The sequence below is a fragment of the Oryzias melastigma genome, linkage group LG20, assembly GCF_002922805.2.
Source record: "Oryzias melastigma strain HK-1 linkage group LG20, ASM292280v2, whole genome shotgun sequence".
In the NCBI taxonomy this organism is placed as follows: Eukaryota; Metazoa; Chordata; class Actinopteri; order Beloniformes; family Adrianichthyidae; genus Oryzias; species Oryzias melastigma.
Genome location: NC_050531.1, coordinates 10,548,990 through 10,566,703, shown reverse-complemented (window position 1 = coordinate 10,566,703; position 17,714 = coordinate 10,548,990). Strand labels below are relative to the sequence as shown.

The 17,714-nt window shown below is 39.6% G+C and overlaps 1 protein-coding gene across 16 annotated transcripts in view; it reads left to right on the top strand.

Moving 5' to 3' along the window:
• The window catches only part of eya1 (EYA transcriptional coactivator and phosphatase 1), a 68,840-nt gene that overhangs the window by 18,989 nt on the left and 32,137 nt on the right, over positions 1-17,714 (top strand). Inside the window, exons 3-9 of one of the 16 annotated variants that reach the window (XM_024280270.2) lie at positions 6,704-6,940; positions 12,870-12,997; positions 13,499-13,564; positions 14,579-14,653; positions 16,232-16,298; positions 16,677-16,819; positions 17,541-17,678. In XM_024280270.2, coding sequence (XP_024136038.1) covers positions 12,874-12,997; positions 13,499-13,564; positions 14,579-14,653; positions 16,232-16,298; positions 16,677-16,819; positions 17,541-17,678 — 613 coding nt within the window. In that variant the 5' untranslated portion in view covers positions 6,704-6,940; positions 12,870-12,873. Of the gene's footprint in view, positions 1-6,645; positions 6,941-11,200; positions 11,477-12,869; positions 12,998-13,498; positions 13,565-14,578; positions 14,654-16,231; positions 16,299-16,673; positions 16,820-17,540; positions 17,679-17,714 lie in introns of those variants that run through there. The other 15 variants (XM_024280266.2, XM_024280271.2, XM_024280272.2 and 12 more) reach the window with 15 other exon arrangements.

The window sequence follows — 17,714 nt, the reverse complement described above, 5'->3', positions numbered from 1 at the left end:
AAGTGCTTTATTTATTTCTATCTGATTGAAACATTTCTGATCACTTTTCATCTAAATAATGCTATTCCATCTAACCCCTAAAAGACTAACCCTAACCCCAACATTGCTCCTAGTGGTTATAGGTTGGCGCCATTGTATGGTAGTGTGTGAATGTGTGTTTGTGTAGGTTTATAAAACTGTGACTATAAAGCGCTTTGGGCCTTCTAAGAAGGTAGGGAATCGCTATATAACTATGTACTATTTAGTATTTACCAATTACATTTAAAAAATGGTTCAAGTGCAATGCATTATGGTATGCATTCACCAATGTATCATGGATGGAAACTATTTTTTTGCAAAGACTTTTGGGAAATTTCCATGGCACTGGATTTCGAAATTATAGATTTGAATACCCTTACAAAAATGGTGAACGCCCTGTAGAGTGCACTAAATAGTGAGTAGTGGGGGAATTTGAACACAATCTTAGCTTTTTTTTTTTTTTTTTAGTAGAATAAAACTGTGCAGCTCTTCCTGCTCACTAAATATATAAATGCAGCTGTTGAGTTCTAGGAAAAACAGTTACCTAAAGGCTGTCTCCCTTGTGCACAAAGATCAGCGAAACAACTAACAGATGCACAACGTCACCAAGAAATACTCTGGAAGACTTTCTGGTGTTAGCATGTGTGTCAGCACTCTCACATATAGACTCAAACAGCATTTATACCGCTGGTTATTTTGGAGCTTTATTTTATTTCATGCTAGTCACTGGCATAGCTGGAAGTCCCTGTAGTTCTGCAAGCTGTTAATAGTTCGCACCAACTTCAAGGATGTAAGAATTGTGCAGCTCAGCATGTTTGCTGCTGTTGTGTAAAATAAGTGACCGATGTGCAGTTAATCCAAGCATCAGCTAATTTAAGGAGGCATGGTCAACAGAAGAACTTGCTGTTAAATCTGTCCTGGAGTTGAAAATGACTGATTGACGCCGGTGTCCAGCAGCAGTGTTTGCTCATCACTGATATACTACGCACGCATTAGGGGTGTGTTCAGGAATGCGCTGAACGTTTGTTTTTGAAAGCACTATTAGCATACGGTGTTCATACTGGATTGTTGTTACCCAGTGCTGGCGCATGTACTGACAATTGGAAGAAATGAAATGTCGACATGGAGCAGATCAGATATGTAAAAGACTTGGTTTCATATATTTCCAGCAATTATTAAATTTCTCCTTCATAATCAATTTTCAGCAGCTGGTACTTCCATGTTTTGAGAAGTGCACTACCCCAATGGCACTACCAAATCCAAGTGGTTAAAGTATAACTAGTTAAATTTTTGACACATGTCCGAACGCGGACTTAAAAAAAATTGCGCAGCAACGCTAGTTTTAAACACGGAAGACCCAAACACGCATATATGTGTGTTTACATAGACTTTTCTTTGAAAGCAGTCAAGGTAACGCAGGTTCCTGAGCCTATTGTAAATGTATCATACACAAGTTCAAAATTTGCTTCTTTTCCAGTTTCCATTTTCCTTGTAAATGGTATACAGTATGCTCCCCTTATTCGTGGGGGTTGGTTACTGGAGTCGTCCATGAATATGCCGAATCCGAGCTGTCTTACTCCCAACTCCCTGCGGCTGAAGTATGTCTATTACGATCCTTACTCATCAAAAACACTTCTGATCATGCTTTGTAAAACATTTATTAAAGAACATTGGAGTATTGCTAGACATAGAGTTTTTTTTTTTTTTTTGCTCAAAACAATAGACTGTACAGCAGCAGTACTTTATGATATTATAAGATAATAAGATAATAATATGATATAAGAAGTGTCACTCTGTCTCTCTGTGGCTTAAAACCAATATCGTCGGCTTCCTCCTTCATTAAATAATAAAGGCCTGCTCCAGACAATAATTATCCTCTGCGATTAACTTCTTCAGCACATCAGGATTTTCTTTGGCTACATCTGAGTCAGCTGATACCATTTCTCCATGCAGGAGCATGGAGAGAGGAGGGGGGTAGCTGTCAGTCCGGTGTTCTCTTCATACACCTCCTTCGGATGCAAAAGTTTCGTACAAGCGTTTTTGGTTGACTCGGGTTTTGTGACGACCAGAAAAATCGGAAAAAAAAAATCTTCGAATACATAAAACCGCAAAAGACAACAGCACATACACGGGGAAACACTGTAGTTTAAATGGTTTAAACATGCAACCGCTTACTTGGCTTCCTTGGCAGGCAGTGCACCGTATCTCGAGTGTGAAACATGTTCACATACAGACAAACCTCTGGTTTGCACAGCACTGCCTCTTGTGCGACTGCGTTCAGTCATTAAGCTCAGACCCAGTTTAAGTGTCTTTCATCTGGCCAATTCAAACAGACGTTTGACCCCAGACATTTGCCTAATGTGTTTTTGTTATGTGGACTCCTGCCTTCACAAATGTCACAGTGGCTGGACTAGAGGGGGTTTGGAAAGCGAGCCACAAAGGGGAAACGGGGAGTCAGCAGCCTAAGGGAGGGCAGGATTGCAAGACGGCAATTTTGTGTACAACTTCTACATTGTGGAAGTTGCCGGTGTGGTGAAGATAAGCTCTAGTAATGAGTGTGGACCAGACTCGCGACAGAACCAGAAGCCCAGCGCCGTGCGCTCTGCTGACCTGGGCAGCTGTGAGGGAACAGGGAGTGCCGCATGTCTGGCTGCCTGGACGGCACAAGTGACAGGCCAGTGCCAGACAGTTGGGGCAACATTGACAAATGCCTCTATTTGAGGTGCTGAAAATTTACTACCAAACATATTGGTATTTTAGGGTGCAGCTGATTTTGATTTAGCAGTGTTGCTGTTCAGCTTCTAAATCTAAAGTCTAGATTTCCGCTTTCTAGAATCAATGCTTTGTAGCTGTAAGATACAATTTGAACAGTCTGCAAGACAGGATTTCTTAGTGCTTGCATCAAGTTCTGGAGAAGAAAAGTGTTCCTCAATTGTCTATAACTTTCTATTTGCTATCTCTTTAACTACAGCTTCAATAAACTTTGAGAGTGCACATGACAAATACGTGACTAGTACTCCAAAACAGTCATCCAAATTCCTGAAATTACTTCAAAAATGATCTAAGCAATAATTGTACCAAAAAACTTTTGTTGATTTCCTAAATCTAAATCCTTTTGTTGCTTCATTTAGAAAAATGTACTTTCAGTAGAGTATATATTCTCTGCATAAAGCCGGCTGTAATGCTTACAGCTTTAGTGAGGTCTCATTCTGAATAATAGGTCTCGGATGTGTGCTTGTTCAGCTCTTTTTGTGCCACCAGAGACCTATAAAGTATCTGTCTGAGGATTTTCTGCGTCCTTGTAGACCTTCCCCAGGTGTGCCGTGCCGCTCATAAAGCATGCTTTCCTCTAACGGCACTCTTATGGACAAATGTGTCCACAGAGAGGTCTTAACTGCGTACTGGTTAGTCTACATCGTGACATCTACAAAACATACAGCAGTAGCTGCTTTTGTAAATTACATTCGATCTCAGTGGTAGACTGTCTGAGCAGAAGGGATAAATGCAGAATAATTTCACTTTTTTTCTTTCTTTTTGTTTGATTTGGAACCAAGATGGATGCAACAGTGGGCTCTTTCTGTTCCTTTGATTCAGTGACATTGATTGAAGTTTAGCATTTCCTTTGTCTCTTACAGTCTGTGTGAGAAACGGTTTGTGCACTTCCATATTGAGGTTCACCGTGTTTACTTTTAGCTCTGCTCCTCAGAGATAAACCTGATGTTTGTGCACGAGCGTCTCAGGCTTTCATTCACCACTTGAAAGCTCTTCACTTGCTACTAATTTTTGAGCCTTCAAAACCATCTGTCTGCACCTTCAAACCCTATTTTTCAGGATGACAGCATGTCAACATCAAAGAGTTTAATGAAAGCCTCTTAGATGTATACATGTTAGGTTAGAGTTTATGTGATTACGACACTTAAAAGCGTTTTTTAAAAACAAGGAAAAGATTTAGCTACTTTAAACTGTCTTGTTTTGTTCCTTTTAACTTTTTTAAAGTCAAAACAAAATCCTCGTAAGACATTACGTGAAGTTAGAATTCAGGAAACTCAATGTTCTACATGACCTGGGGCAAGGTTGAAGTGGGAAATTAATCTATTTACTTTTTCTTTTTTTTTTCGTATTTTTCTTCTAAGTTCGTAGGTGAACACTTCACCCGTAAATGCTTGTAAAAATACATAAAACTGTTATTGTATCGCGAGTTATCCTAAGTTCAAATTTCTTTTCTTGGGGGAAGGTTTTGAATGTGTAATGCTCTTTCGAGACAAATGTCAAAAAAAAAAGGAACTTGATCCCTTCCAATGGGTGACACTGAACAAACACTGTAGTAGCTCTAACCAAACACATTTGCAGCATATGCATGTTGGAAATATTTGTCACCAAAGGTGTAAGCGTTTTGTTTCATCTGTGATCCAATGTCTACTTCTTTCTCGTTTCAGATCCTTTTAGCAAACTTAATTTAAAAATACTTTATTGTAACGATGGAGATTAAAAGCGTACAAATGTTCCATTTAAATGGACGTTAGCCCTCAAAGCCTTATCTTTAAAACTCAGTCAGCCGTTCGGGGTTAAGTCTATTTCCATGTGTGTGAGAGGCTGAGGGGATAACCTGCTGGCAGCGGAGGACAGTTCAGATCTCTCCTCACTCTAAATTGCAGGCAGGCATCCCTGCAGCCCCACATGAAGACCATTGAGTCCCATCAAGATAATCCTTAATAAAGAACGGCTTCACATTTAATCTTAGCTCACTTCTCAAATTTCTAACTTGATATAGTTTTTGGCAAGTGGCTTTTTAGTGGCGACGTCAATCGAACCGTATCTGAGCATCTTTTGTTAAAGCGTCCATTTGGTAGACATGGAGAGCCTTCCAAGTTTTATTATTCCACAAATAATTGTTTTGAACCAAAACGAGTGGACATTTTTTAATTGAAATACTTTTTTTGGCAGTTTTATAAGTTAATAACTAACACTGAAAGTTTTTTTTTATTATTGTTTGCTTTTAACAGCCTTTAATTTAACTCTATGGAACAAGGAAATGGTAAAGTAATCACCAGTCACATGCAGGGAAACTGCTAGTTTGGCTGAAGTCTTTATTCAAAACATCGCACAGCACTTTATACAGGTTTGGACGAGGAAAGTCAGTGAGACATAAACAACACTGGATAATTATAATGTGCAATTTGAAAATAACTCACTTGCAAAATCACATCTCCATCTAATTTTATGTAGCTGTCCATCAAGTGCGGAGACGCAAGGAACAGAACTGGCATCTGCACCTCTCTGCTATCAGAAATAGTTACCTGAGAGTCCCCTAGCATCTATTATTAGGCAATTGAGTTACCAAGAATGTGTTCTTTTGTGCAATATATTTTATGCTCCAGTCTTGTAACCGGATCCTGTGGGTTTACCTGTGGGCTGTTGGTTTGGTGAAAGGAGGCGGCACATGCGTGTCCACGTTATCACTGCAGTGTGTTTAAATCAGGCGGAGTGTAGCTTGGATCTATTTCTGTCGGCTGCTTGTTGACTACATGGAGGCTGGACGGCATTGACCTGCTTTTACTGTGAAATCCACACATAAACAAGAGCTGATGCTTCAAAGATGTTTGCATTATAATTCAGGTTTAAAAATGTCTTCTACATAGATGATGTGATTAATCTATATATAATAAAAGTTTAAAAGTAGCACATTTGTTGCCCAGCTACAAACACAGCACACTATTCTTGCAGACCTGTATGTTCTTTCTCTCTCAACACCTCCTTACCATAGTAAATGTGTGATTTCCTCTCTCTTCAGACCCATTTATCAGTATTTCGGTTGCCGTTTTTATTTTTGCTGAAATAAAATAAATATTCAACGGGTCACTGATGTGTCTACCAACTGATATTCTTAGGAATAAAGTCCTGACGTGCTGCGTCAAAATCTGTTCAAGGTTCGTCTGCAGCTCGGATAAACCTGCAGTTTCAGCTCGTCGGTAGCGCCGCGGCCTTGTGCTGCAGCTTTACACAGTTGAAATAATAACCTGGAGCAGACAGAAGGCAGTCATTACCTTGCACACAGACTCTACATGTATGTGTTGACGGAGGACTTCCACTAGAGTGCCGTGGAGATGGGCAGAGCTGAGCCTCGCTGCCGCTGTTAGACCTGCGGATCTGCATCACCTTTGCTAATGACCTCTTTTTTTTGCTCCTGCTATGACAGAAAATCCATCTAGGAAAAAAAAAAGTAAGAAAATGTGGTTTTCGGTGAAAAAAAAAAAATGGGAGCATAACAAAAACAGGAGACTAAAGAGGGGGAGAGGAAATGTTTGAGCCCTGGGGCATGTGAGCACGGCCTGCTGTTCCAACGCAGAGAGCTGCCATTTCATTGTCTTGGTCTCCGCTGATACGATCTAGAGAGGACTCTGTTTCTGAAAGCTGTGAGTGAATGACATATGGGGAGCTTGTGTGAGGCGAAACACCCCCGTGCCGCTTCCAGGACCCAAAGTCTTCCTGTGAGAGAGAGCTCCGTGCAACTTTTCTGCTTTTTTCAAACAGCAGCAGCAGCCTCCCTCTCACTCATTCACTGCTCTTCTCCTCCCTCCCGCCCTCTTTTTTTCTGTTGCTCTCACTCCCCCTCTTTTTTTCTCTCTTCCTCAGACAGCCACCAGTCACTGGCTGAAGCGGTAATCCAACAACTCTTTCTCAACAGACAGAGTCTCCTGAGAGAGCGCGCAGGGCTCCATGGCTTCTAACACCTAAAATGAAAAAGAAAAAAGCAGTCCTGCATTAACAGTTGACGTGCTCCAGATTCTACCAGCACTCGAGAACTGTTGTGCAAAGTGTGTCGTCCCGTCTACTGGACTGACTGACCTTTTTCCACGAGATTTCTGCTTAAACACAACGGCAAAGGAGGGGATAAACACACAGGGATTCATCTATAATTTTAGTGAGTATGGTTTCAACTTTTCTTTGTGATGTTTACAGCGGTGTTGTCGATTCATCTTTGACTTCTTTTTTTTTAGACTGTAATTCGCCTCTATTATCACTTTATTGGATATATTCCACAATTAAACCAAAAAGTGCAAAAATATATTCTGAAATTCTAAATAAAAATGAATACTTAAATATCAAAGTTTCATAGAAGACTATTGTAATAACATTTTTTATTAATTTCCTTAAAGTTTTGATTTGAGTTTGTCTCTTTAATTAATCTGTTAAAAGTAATGATATTTAAATTTGACGCACGTTGAGTCATTTTGCTTGTATTTCTTGTAAATATGATAAAAATTCCCCATGTTCTAATGAAATTATAGGTGTTATGTAAATATTGAAAATATAAAGAGTTGGCAGTTAAAAATTTAATTTTTAGTTAAAACATGTAAATACAGATTTATTGTATCAGTTTGTGCTCAATTTTAAACTTTACCCTGATTAAGATATATATTTATTTAAAAATAGTTCTTTTTAATATTTATTCTATAATCATTTGATAATATCATTTCTTTTCTTTGTTTCGGGCCGCATTAGTTTCTTTTTCTACTGGCAGAACAGAAAAACCAAGACAGTTAAAGCAGCTGACATTTGAGGCCATCTGCTGAGCCTCGGAATGCTGCAGGCAGACCTGCAAGCCTCTCAGCGTCTGACCAAGACAACAGGCCTCGACTCCCGGCCGTGCCGCGTCTCCGCTCGCCGCTCCTCCACGTGCAGCGAAACTGACTCGCCCGGCTGTAATCAGCAGCCTCTCTAATTGAAGGATGTTCTGGTTTAATGTTCTGTGGACGATGACAGCCTTGCATCACAAGTCAGGGAATTATTGCGGGGCGCGTGTTTGTTTGTACAGAGCCCTTTTATTCCCGTTTCCCTTTTTAACCCTAAATTCCCGTCATTTTCCAGCGTCTGCCTCTTTATTTTTTTAGTGTTTAGAGAGGTGCGTGTTAATGACAGAGAGGAAATTAAGACTTTAGGATAGGCAAGTGAGCCAGCTCGCTCGGAGAGTCCCTTTTACTCCATGTCGACAAACATGACAGTGTGTGTTTTTGTGTGTGCTGCCTGCTGCAGCTATTCACACACACTCACAATAACCCTATTTATCCAATTAAGAGATAATGAGCAGCTTGATTTGGTGCTGTTTACTCTGTGTATTTGCTTTACATATGGAGAGATCAGCGTTTCGGCGCAGGCGTAGCAGCAGTGCGCGCTGGTGACGCTGCCATTGTTTGCCCAAGGACCGATGCCTTCCGAATGGATGCGTCTAGCCGTCCGGGCCTGGAGATTGAAAATGGTGAAAGAGACGACGCTAATTGATGCTCAGCTGTTGGAGGAAAAGCTGGATGGAGCAAATAGAGGAGAAAACCACTATTAAGTTAGGCAATTAGCAAATAGAAGTTGTTTATTTAATACTGGGAAGTGTTGTTTTACTAACACACTTGTTTGGATGTAAAATGCGGTTGACGGAGCAGGAAATGAGATTTTGGGTGATGACAGATTTTTTAGTCATTGATACTGTTTTTTTGTTTATTGTGCAAACTCTAATCATGACATTTTCAGTAAAAAGGGAATAAAAAAGAAAAAAAAAAAATGTTTTCTTACATTTAGTGAACAACTTTCTTCTTATTTAAACAAAATATAAATTCTCATAATGCTTTTATTTCTAAAAACCCTTTTTTAATATATAAACATCGCATATTTTGTATTAAAATCAAAAATTCACCACAACTACGAAAATTGGATTGTTAATCCTGTGATAAAATGTCCACCTTAAATCTTGTTTGATTGGCCCTCAAAAGGCAAAGTGGACCTTCTGGAAATAATTTTGAGGGGTTGAAGATCACAGTATTAACAGATTTAATGTAGCTATTGAGTGAATTTGTGGAGCACAGTGTCAGATAGAGAAGAATTCCACATCAGCGAGCAGCACGTTCCTTGAAAACTGAACTTCTGAGTACAGACAAGGGGACAACTATAGTTTTTCTGGGGAATGTCAAAAGATGTTCAGAATTTGTTTTAAATTTTAAAAAAGTTTTTATCACTAATAATTAAAAAACGACCAAAAATTAAAATTCACATTTTTATTTATAACTTTTTTAATTTATTAAATATATATATATATATTTGTTTTCCATCTATCTTTTTATTTTTTTGACCATGCAAGTGAAGTGCACCATTTTATAAACTGCGCCTAGTTCCACTCACATCTGTGTCCAATATTTGTCTGCATCTGCATTCTTTGCGAGTGGATTTATTTTTCCTGGGCCACCATGTGGATTCAGCTGACCAGCTTAAGTGGGGATTAGTTGTTTTAAAGGTAGAATTTGATTAAAGCATTGTTTTGCAAAACCTGCAGTGTGCACCACTTGGTTTTTTTGGGGATTGTTGGGTGTGAATTTTAAGAAAGTATCGCGCTCTGCATCATTAGCAAATCTGAAAGTTTTGTTCCGTTTTTAATGCTAGATTTTTATGCAAAGCAGTTTTTATTTTTGAAAATGTGGAAAAAAAGCAAAGCTAATAAATTCTAATTTTACCAAATAATTTGGATTGTTGGAAAACTCTTGTTTTTATATTAATTAGAATATGATTATGTGTCAGACATTTTGCTTGATGTAAAAATAGATGCTAAAAACTTTTTTTTAAGTGCATCTTTTGAGTTTAGTTTAAAACAAAAAGGTCATCCAACCTCCATGAATGAAGTTGCAGCACCTTTTTCCTCTTGATGACACTTCCAGCGGTCCATGCAGCCAGGCTTTGTTCCTGCTGGCTTCAAAGACTTGGCAGTTCAGGTTGAAGTGAGACGCACATCAAACAATCTGACTTTCTGACCCTTTTTTAAACAATAAATATTTAGTGGTGAAGAAGAAAGGTTCGATGCTTTTAAATCTCCCTCTCCCATCTTCCCTGCTCCCTTTCCCTCTTCACTTGGTTGGGTTCACCTGCTGGCACTGATGGAAACATCAGCCTGGAACTCAGAAACCAGCCACTATGCACCACCTCCAGCCCTGTGATCGCTGTTAATGTGCTGTGACAAAATGTGTTCCTCCTTCTTTTACGTCTTTACCATCATTGCTCTTCTTCTTTATCAATTTGTAGATTTTTGTGGAAAATAAAATAAGGTTTTTAAAGATGGCAAGCAGAAGGGGAGAAAGCAAATCGTAAAGCTGGGATGGTATTCATGAAGGCTTTGCTTTGGTGTGAAGAGCAAAGCTGGCTGAAAAAAAAAGAGAAAAAAAAAAAAAACTTAAGACCGCCGGGCTCAGGTTACCCTGGCTCATGTAAACAGTCGGCCATTAAAAAAAATCATACCAGGATCTTTGAAAAAAAGACCTTATATGTCTTTTTTTTTGCTTTTTTTCACAACCAGATGAATACCTTTGACCTTTTTTTGGACCCTTTATTCCCATGGTGGGCCGGAGTCAAATCCAATATAGCACTGCAAGCCGTGCAAGTATATGGCTCCGCTTGATGTTTGCAGAGAGACAAGCCGAGCGGGAGTGGACAGCAAAATGTAACTGTCAGCTAAAGGAGAGTAATAGAGGCATTTGCAGCGTCATAGGAAACATATGTGGCTCCATATGCTCTCCATGTTCTTGTTTCCAGTCTCCTTCATTGTCTGGGATGCACCACTGATCTGGGGGCCTCCAAAGTGCCCCTGTGTCAGAGATGTGTGTGTATGAGGGTGAGCGGGGCCTCATGCACGAGAGTATGCATCATGAGTTATAGAAAAAAAAGTTTAAATTAAAAGAAAAGTGTGATATGAAGTAGAGAGTAAGTTGTGAAGTTGGTGAATAGCGTAGCCTCAGGCCTGTAGGGAGCAGCCCTGATGGTCATTAGGAGCTGTCAGTACGCCTGGAGGAGGAGTGCTGATAAATTTCAGATAGTGTCAATTGTGGATGAAAGATCTGCTGAAGATGCTAGGGGTGTCACGCTTGACTTACCGCTGCTCAACAAGTCCCATCTTCCTTCCAGCAGCAGGCTACCTCAAGCAGGAAAAGTAGGAAGGTCTCTCCCACACTCCGCTGCCCCTCGGTCCCTTTCCAACCCCAACCCCTCACCCCTCTGCCTACCTTCACCCCCCCACACCTCACCCCTTCCTGCTTACCTTGGCTAAGCCGCTTTACATGTTGATTGGGGGAGGGCTAATCCAGTTTGCAGCTGTCGTAGACCAATGATGAATCACCTTTCCGTCATTTGGCTGTGCTCCCCTTGCTCAGGGAGGAGGGAGGACCTGAAGGAGGAAACAACAGTGGAGCAGGGCTGCGGCTCACAGAGACAATGTGAACCTCTGTTCCCCAGCCAGCCCTCTCTTCCCATTCTGCTTCAGAATAACAATAATGTTTTCTCAGACAAGCCTTTTTGTGTCTCGGATGGCTCCGGACTGTGACATTGAGCTGCGATAACAAGGAGTGACATTGTTTCCAGCGGGGCAGGTGGAGGTAGAAAAAAGAAAGGGGAGTGTGGTTTGAGAGGACTCCTAGCCATCTAAGTCCAGGTAAGAGCAACCATTGTTGCATTTGCAGCAGCTCCAGAGACATGAAGCCCTCTGTGTGGCATTGCAGATTAGTGTTCAGACATTGCTAGTATTTCCTGGGTAATATCGCTGTGGAATAGTGGTTGTGCGGGATTTTGAACCAGCAGAGCTCAGATAGTGCAGGACGAAATGATGCGGTGGCAAAGTTTATTCTGGATCATCTTAAAGGGTTGTATCAGTGATATTTTTAGAGTAAGTTAGCATGCCGTTGTGGAGAGGCATTTCATTTTTTTTATTTTGTTCTATCTTTTGCTGACCTTGTTTTGATGTAATACTGCAAAAAACTATTAGTTTTTATTTAACCACAGAAAATAAAACTTTTACATCTTTATTAATTTGTGTATATATTATAATTAAAGCATATAATTGAGTTAGTTCGTCTCTCAGACTTTTTCGAGTGACTTAACTGCTTATCTTAATAATTGTTTATCTGTAGCAGACATACCAAAATGATCATACACTGTAAAAATAGGTCGAAATTCTTATCCCAATTGGCAGATTTTTTTAAATAAGCAAGAAAAATAGCTTTTCCAAGGATTTCTATTCACTCAAGTCACTAAAAAGATTATTTTGCTTTTGAAAAACTTTATTGATAAGATTACATTTCTTGAAGCAAAGCTTTTTTAACTTTAACGATTCTGTTTTTGCAGTGCAGAAAACCTTTTAACCCAATTCCATCCACTCGCCGTTGAAAACAGATAAACGCCGAGCATGTACTTTAGAAATCACTCGTGCATTCTCTCCGCTCGTTTGTCTTTGTGCGATCAAATCCTTTGAACACACGAACGGGAAGACGGAATAATGTTTTCAGTGGCGTGGTCTTTAGTGCAAACACAGAAACAATTGAGACGCTTGCCAGAGCAAACACATGGCTCATGAGCTTCTCATCTGCCCATCACTGAGGAGCAGGCTCCTGTAATCAGGCTGCACTTTTAACAGGCACAGTAAGCATGGTCTCAAACCAGCAAACATCTGCTAACAGTCATCATTACCACACACAACAATATACACTTAAGGCCATTTTTGATTCCTGAAACGGCTGACTAATTTGACAGTAAACATTGTGTGTTCACAACTTGATAAGTGTTCAGTTTTCACGAGTGACTTCAAATATCTTCCTGTTTGCTTTTTTTTAATTCAATATATTTTAATAAATTAAAAGAAGTTAGCATTGTCGTCGTGCTCAGATGTATATATTCGGCGCTCACACAGCCTCTGCTTGCCTTGCGCATTTTTTACAGCTATGCATGCTGTGTACAGCCCATTGTGTATCAGAGCTCCGAGCCTTCCCTGAAACCAGAGTGATGTGTGTAATTTGATTTGGTGTGTGCATGTGTGTGTGTATTTCTGCCAGGTCTATGGAAATGCAGGATCTAGCCAGTCCTCACAGCCGAGTAAGTGGAAGCAGTGAATCTCCTAATGGTCCCAACCTCGACAACTCGCACATCACTAACAATTCCATGACACCTAATGGCACTGAAGGTATGATCACAGGACAGTGTTTGTCTGATTTTTTAAAAAATTAAATGTTTAAATTTAAAAACTGGAAATCTAATAAATAAAACAAATCACTTTCTAACAAAGTGGACTTTTTTATGGTCGATCATACTTTCAAATCAACTACATATCTTTATGTTTTAAGTAGATTTTTTTTCTCCAGTGACTACTAGCTGTTTTTTTAAGTAACCATGTAATTATTCAAAGCCCACAGCATGGAAATGATCAAACTTTGCATGTGGTCTCTACTGTACATAGTTATTTACTCAGGTGATTCGGCCGTGCTTTAAATCTGAGCCTTTGTTTAGTGAAGCAGCCATGCTCATTTCACAAACCAACAAGTTATTAAAATCGTTCATCAAACTCTTTGGCTTAACATTTGCCTGAAGCTCTGGGTTTTTTTTTCTTTTTTTTCTTCATGACACAGGACCCGTAGTCATAATGCAGATTATCCTGTGTTGCTTCACCATTCTTTCTTTCCCATAGGTGATAACATCACAATGCTTACCACTGCAGACTGGTTGTTAGGTTCTAACTCAGAGTCCACTGCAGGTTTGTCTTCTTTTGGTGACACGTTGAAAGGACAATACTTGGTGTTTTGCCCAGCTCTAAAGAACTGTGGGGTTGTGTCTTTTGGAACACTTCTAAAAGAATTGGTGTGAATTAGTCCTCAAGAAATGAATCGTTTTTCGTAAAAATTGCCTCAACTATTGTGCCTTTCATTTAAAAAGTGTAGTTTTTGTGGTATTCTGTTTCAAGCATGGTTTGACACCACCGGCCTTGAGTTTTTTGATATTGACTGTTCAGACTGTGAACTTTTGTTTTGGATGTTCCTGGCAGTTTCCTGAATATAATAGCTATTGTGTGCTATGTGGTCTGAGTGTGTGCTAGCTCGTGCATGCTCTTTACCTCTTTTGTTTTATTTTACCAGCATCTTGCTCTGAAGTATTACTCCTCATAACAGCGTGTTTCTGCATTGAGTAAGCCAGGCAGAAACATGTAAAACATGACAACAAATGTCTCTTCAGCCATGAGGGATTCCACTGAGCATGACTCCCTTTTTACCCACATTGTCAATTTGTTTTGCCAAAAATGAAACGAGGGAGGAAAAAAAAAAGAAATCCCACTGCCTGCCTGAAGTGAGATGGATTGATTTCAAAGATTCATAAGCTGTCAGATATCTGTGAAATTGTCTCTGCAAAGCTACTGCTGTATAATAGAGTCAAGGTCAAACGGCGTTCGCTACACTCTTAAAATGATTTTATACACCATATATTTCCCTGACATTTCAATTTTGCTGCCACAACTCTGTCTGCAAAGAGTTTGATTCCAATGGACTTTTTTGTCCACATTTTTTAATAAAAATGTTTTCGTAAAATATGTAATTTTTTTCTTTCGAAACAGATAAACTATTTTAACTTTTTAAAAAGTTGCATTTTGTCTGTTTTGGCAAATGTTTTAACCACTTACTCTTCTCTATTTTATAGTTTTACATTTTTTGTATGTATTTGCTGATGTTTTGTTCCTTTCTTTAGTTTTGATTTGTTGATGTCTTCTTCTTTTCAGTTAAAACAGAGCCAATGAGCAGCAGTGAAATTGCCTCCTCAGTTGCAGACACCCTAGACAGCTTCTCAGGATCAGGTGAGAGAAACAGGCTTTGTGAATGCGCTGCAGTGTATGTGCAGAGCTAAAACCTAAAGATGGGTCACTGATTAGCCCCGGCCTCATGACGCGGTCAAAACAGGTTGCTAAAGGCTTGCTTTAGTCAGCGTTTAAATGTGCTTGCATGTGTGCTCCGTCTGTTGGTTCTCATGTCAGTGAAGACTGAATGATCACCTGTTATAGTCAGAACCTGTCCGTCCAGGGGAGTGACACGGTGTCTCAGTGGCCTTCAGTCTCCACGGACTGTTACCCTATCGCCCTGTCAGAGGCAGGGTTTTCACACCTGCCTTTCAGCGAGGAAACATCACTGAGACAAACACACATGCATACTTAAACTCACTGCTAAATAAAGCCAAGGCTTCAGAGTATTACATGCATTGTGGGAATTGTTATTGAAATAAAAAATATATATATTTTCTCTATTAATAGCTTTCCTGATATTTAACATCAGGTCCACGTAAACCATTATGTGTCCTTTTTCTGACTATATTAGTGAAATTTAGTAATCGTATAGCCCCTATCCTCCGAGGGGAAAACCCAAAACGCCGTGCAGAAGGGAAACTTTTGTTTTGTGGCAGGTGCTGCTGATATGGGAAGTCTTCAGTATTATTAATGTGTGTGAAGGGTTACAGTTTCATACAGTTAGCATTCCCCCACAACCAAAGCTCTCATTTCACACGTCACAACCAATCAGACAGATGTTTCCAAACCGTGCCACTCCACTGCAGCTAAATATGGAGACTGGTGTTTGTTTTTCAAACAGAACAGGATTTCTCTATCGTTTTTTTAATTTAACATACTTTATTCAGACTTTTTTCAATTTTGTTTGGATTATCGTGTGTACTTTTTACACCAAAAGATGAATTCTTTTTTTATTATTACAGTTACAAGAGAAAGTATGTGAACTCTTTAGAAGTACCTCAGTTTCTGTATGAAATGGACACATAATGTATTTATTTTTTTTAAATCAGTCTAAATCACAACCTGCTTAAATCACACCAAAATGTGTTTTTATTGAACAAAATCACATGCATAAAACAAAGTAATTCTAAAGCGTTCTCGTATTTTTTCCTGCAGCTGTATTTTCAAAATAATGACAGGTTGCTTTAATTGGATTTCATTTGTGTATTTCTTCTTATTTTGTGCAGAATTGTTTTAAATATAAATCAAGTTTGTTTCTACTAAATTTTAATGATTAATGCACACATATTAAATTGTATTAATTAGAGTCCTCATATTAAGAGATCAAACTTGTGGCTTTTTAAAACTAAACCAACTAAAGCCACCACGGTTATGTGTATGTGCATGTGTGCTCACACCAGCGGTTGTCATGGCAGCCGTGGCTCTGCCGAAGAACCTCATGTTCTTACCTGATTATTTTGCTTCATTATTGCTCTTCGTCTTTGACCTTAAATAGGTTTACCACAATAAATAGAGAAGTGCAGTGTACTCGAGGGTCCCTTGGACTCCAGAAGTTCTTTTGACAAAAGACAATATTTACCTTATTCCTTAATGTTTAAATATGTGCTTGCTTCTTTTTCTTTTAACTCTCCTCAGCTATTGGAACCAGTGGCTTCAGCCCAAGACAAACGCACCAGTTCTCTCCGCAGATTTACCCTTCCAAGTAAGGTTTCTTTTATTTTTCTATAAAAAATAAGCAGCATCCAGCTTCATTTGGATCTTTAATTAAATCCTTCTGCTGGTCTGACTCTTTTTTCTCCTCTTTGTTTGCCTGGACGTCTAAAGCGTGTGCACTCTGAAAATCGTCCGTATTTATTATCTTGCACAAATTTCCTTTGCCATTATTTGTTCATTCCTAGTGTGTATGAGCTATTTGATGGTATCTGTCTTATGGCTTGGCTGGCTGCTAAGAATTTAATAGGACCATCGCGAGGAATTTGTCAGTTAGCAAAGTAGCTGTTATGTTTGGGGGGCTTAAAACTGTTTTTCCTTGTCTTCATTTCTCACTTTTTTTTTTGTTTCTCTTTGTGCCAAATAGCAGAACATATCCGCATATTCTTCCTACCCCTTCGTCCCAAAACATGGCGGCGTATGGACAGACGCAGTACACCACAGGAATGCAGCAAGCCGCAGCTTATGCTAGCTACCCTCAGCCGGGCCAGCCCTACGGCATCCCAGCTTATGGTAAGATTACACACTCATCTATTGTCAATTTGCAACATTGCAAAAAGTTTTTTTTTTTTTTTAATTCTTGCAAAAGTGAGAATGAAACATTTTCCTTGCTGACAGTAAAGGCGTTCCCACAGAAAACCAGCAGAGATGCTGAGTGGTTGTTTAGTACCTCCATACTGTCAGCTCCAAGAAATAAAGATTTTGCTTGTGAGGCTTTTCAGAAAGATTCAAGATAAAAATGTAAAAACAGACACTGGAACAAGGCTTTATTTTTTTATCAAAGACTTCAGGATCCAAGAAAACCTTCCAAAATGTGGAGGAGTTTGAAGTGTTTACATGAGTGGAGTCCTGCAACCTACTGCTGCTGCTCTGAGACAGAAATATGCTCTAATGTTTGACTCTTGGTGCAGCTTTTCACTTCTGACCCACATGATAATAAGATGAGTCAGTATTACTGTTATCACTAAAACAAACAGCGATAGTCAAAACATGCGTTTGGTTTTCTCAACGAAGCAGCCAACTCCTTGCTTGATGAAACTTAGCAAAAGATAATATTTCTAAACAGCGGAGGACAGTGAAAATCACTTACCAGATAATCACTGCTCATCCATTGCGATTAGCGTGTTATGTTAACAGACAGGAGCGGTGTCCCTTTGCTGTGTCCTGTGTAATTTAAACCTGTGTTGACTGTTGTCTGTGCATCAAACCGATCTGGTGTCACTAACTGATTTAGGTCCATTGTGGGCAGGCATAAAGACGGAGGGGGGCCTGAGCCAGTCCCAATCCCCAGGACAGACGGGCTTCCTGAGCTACAGCTCCGGCTTTACCACACCGCAGACCGGACAGGCCCCCTACAGTTACCAAATGCAGGGTGAGGACCTGAACTGTCCACGTTTTCCTCTTGAGG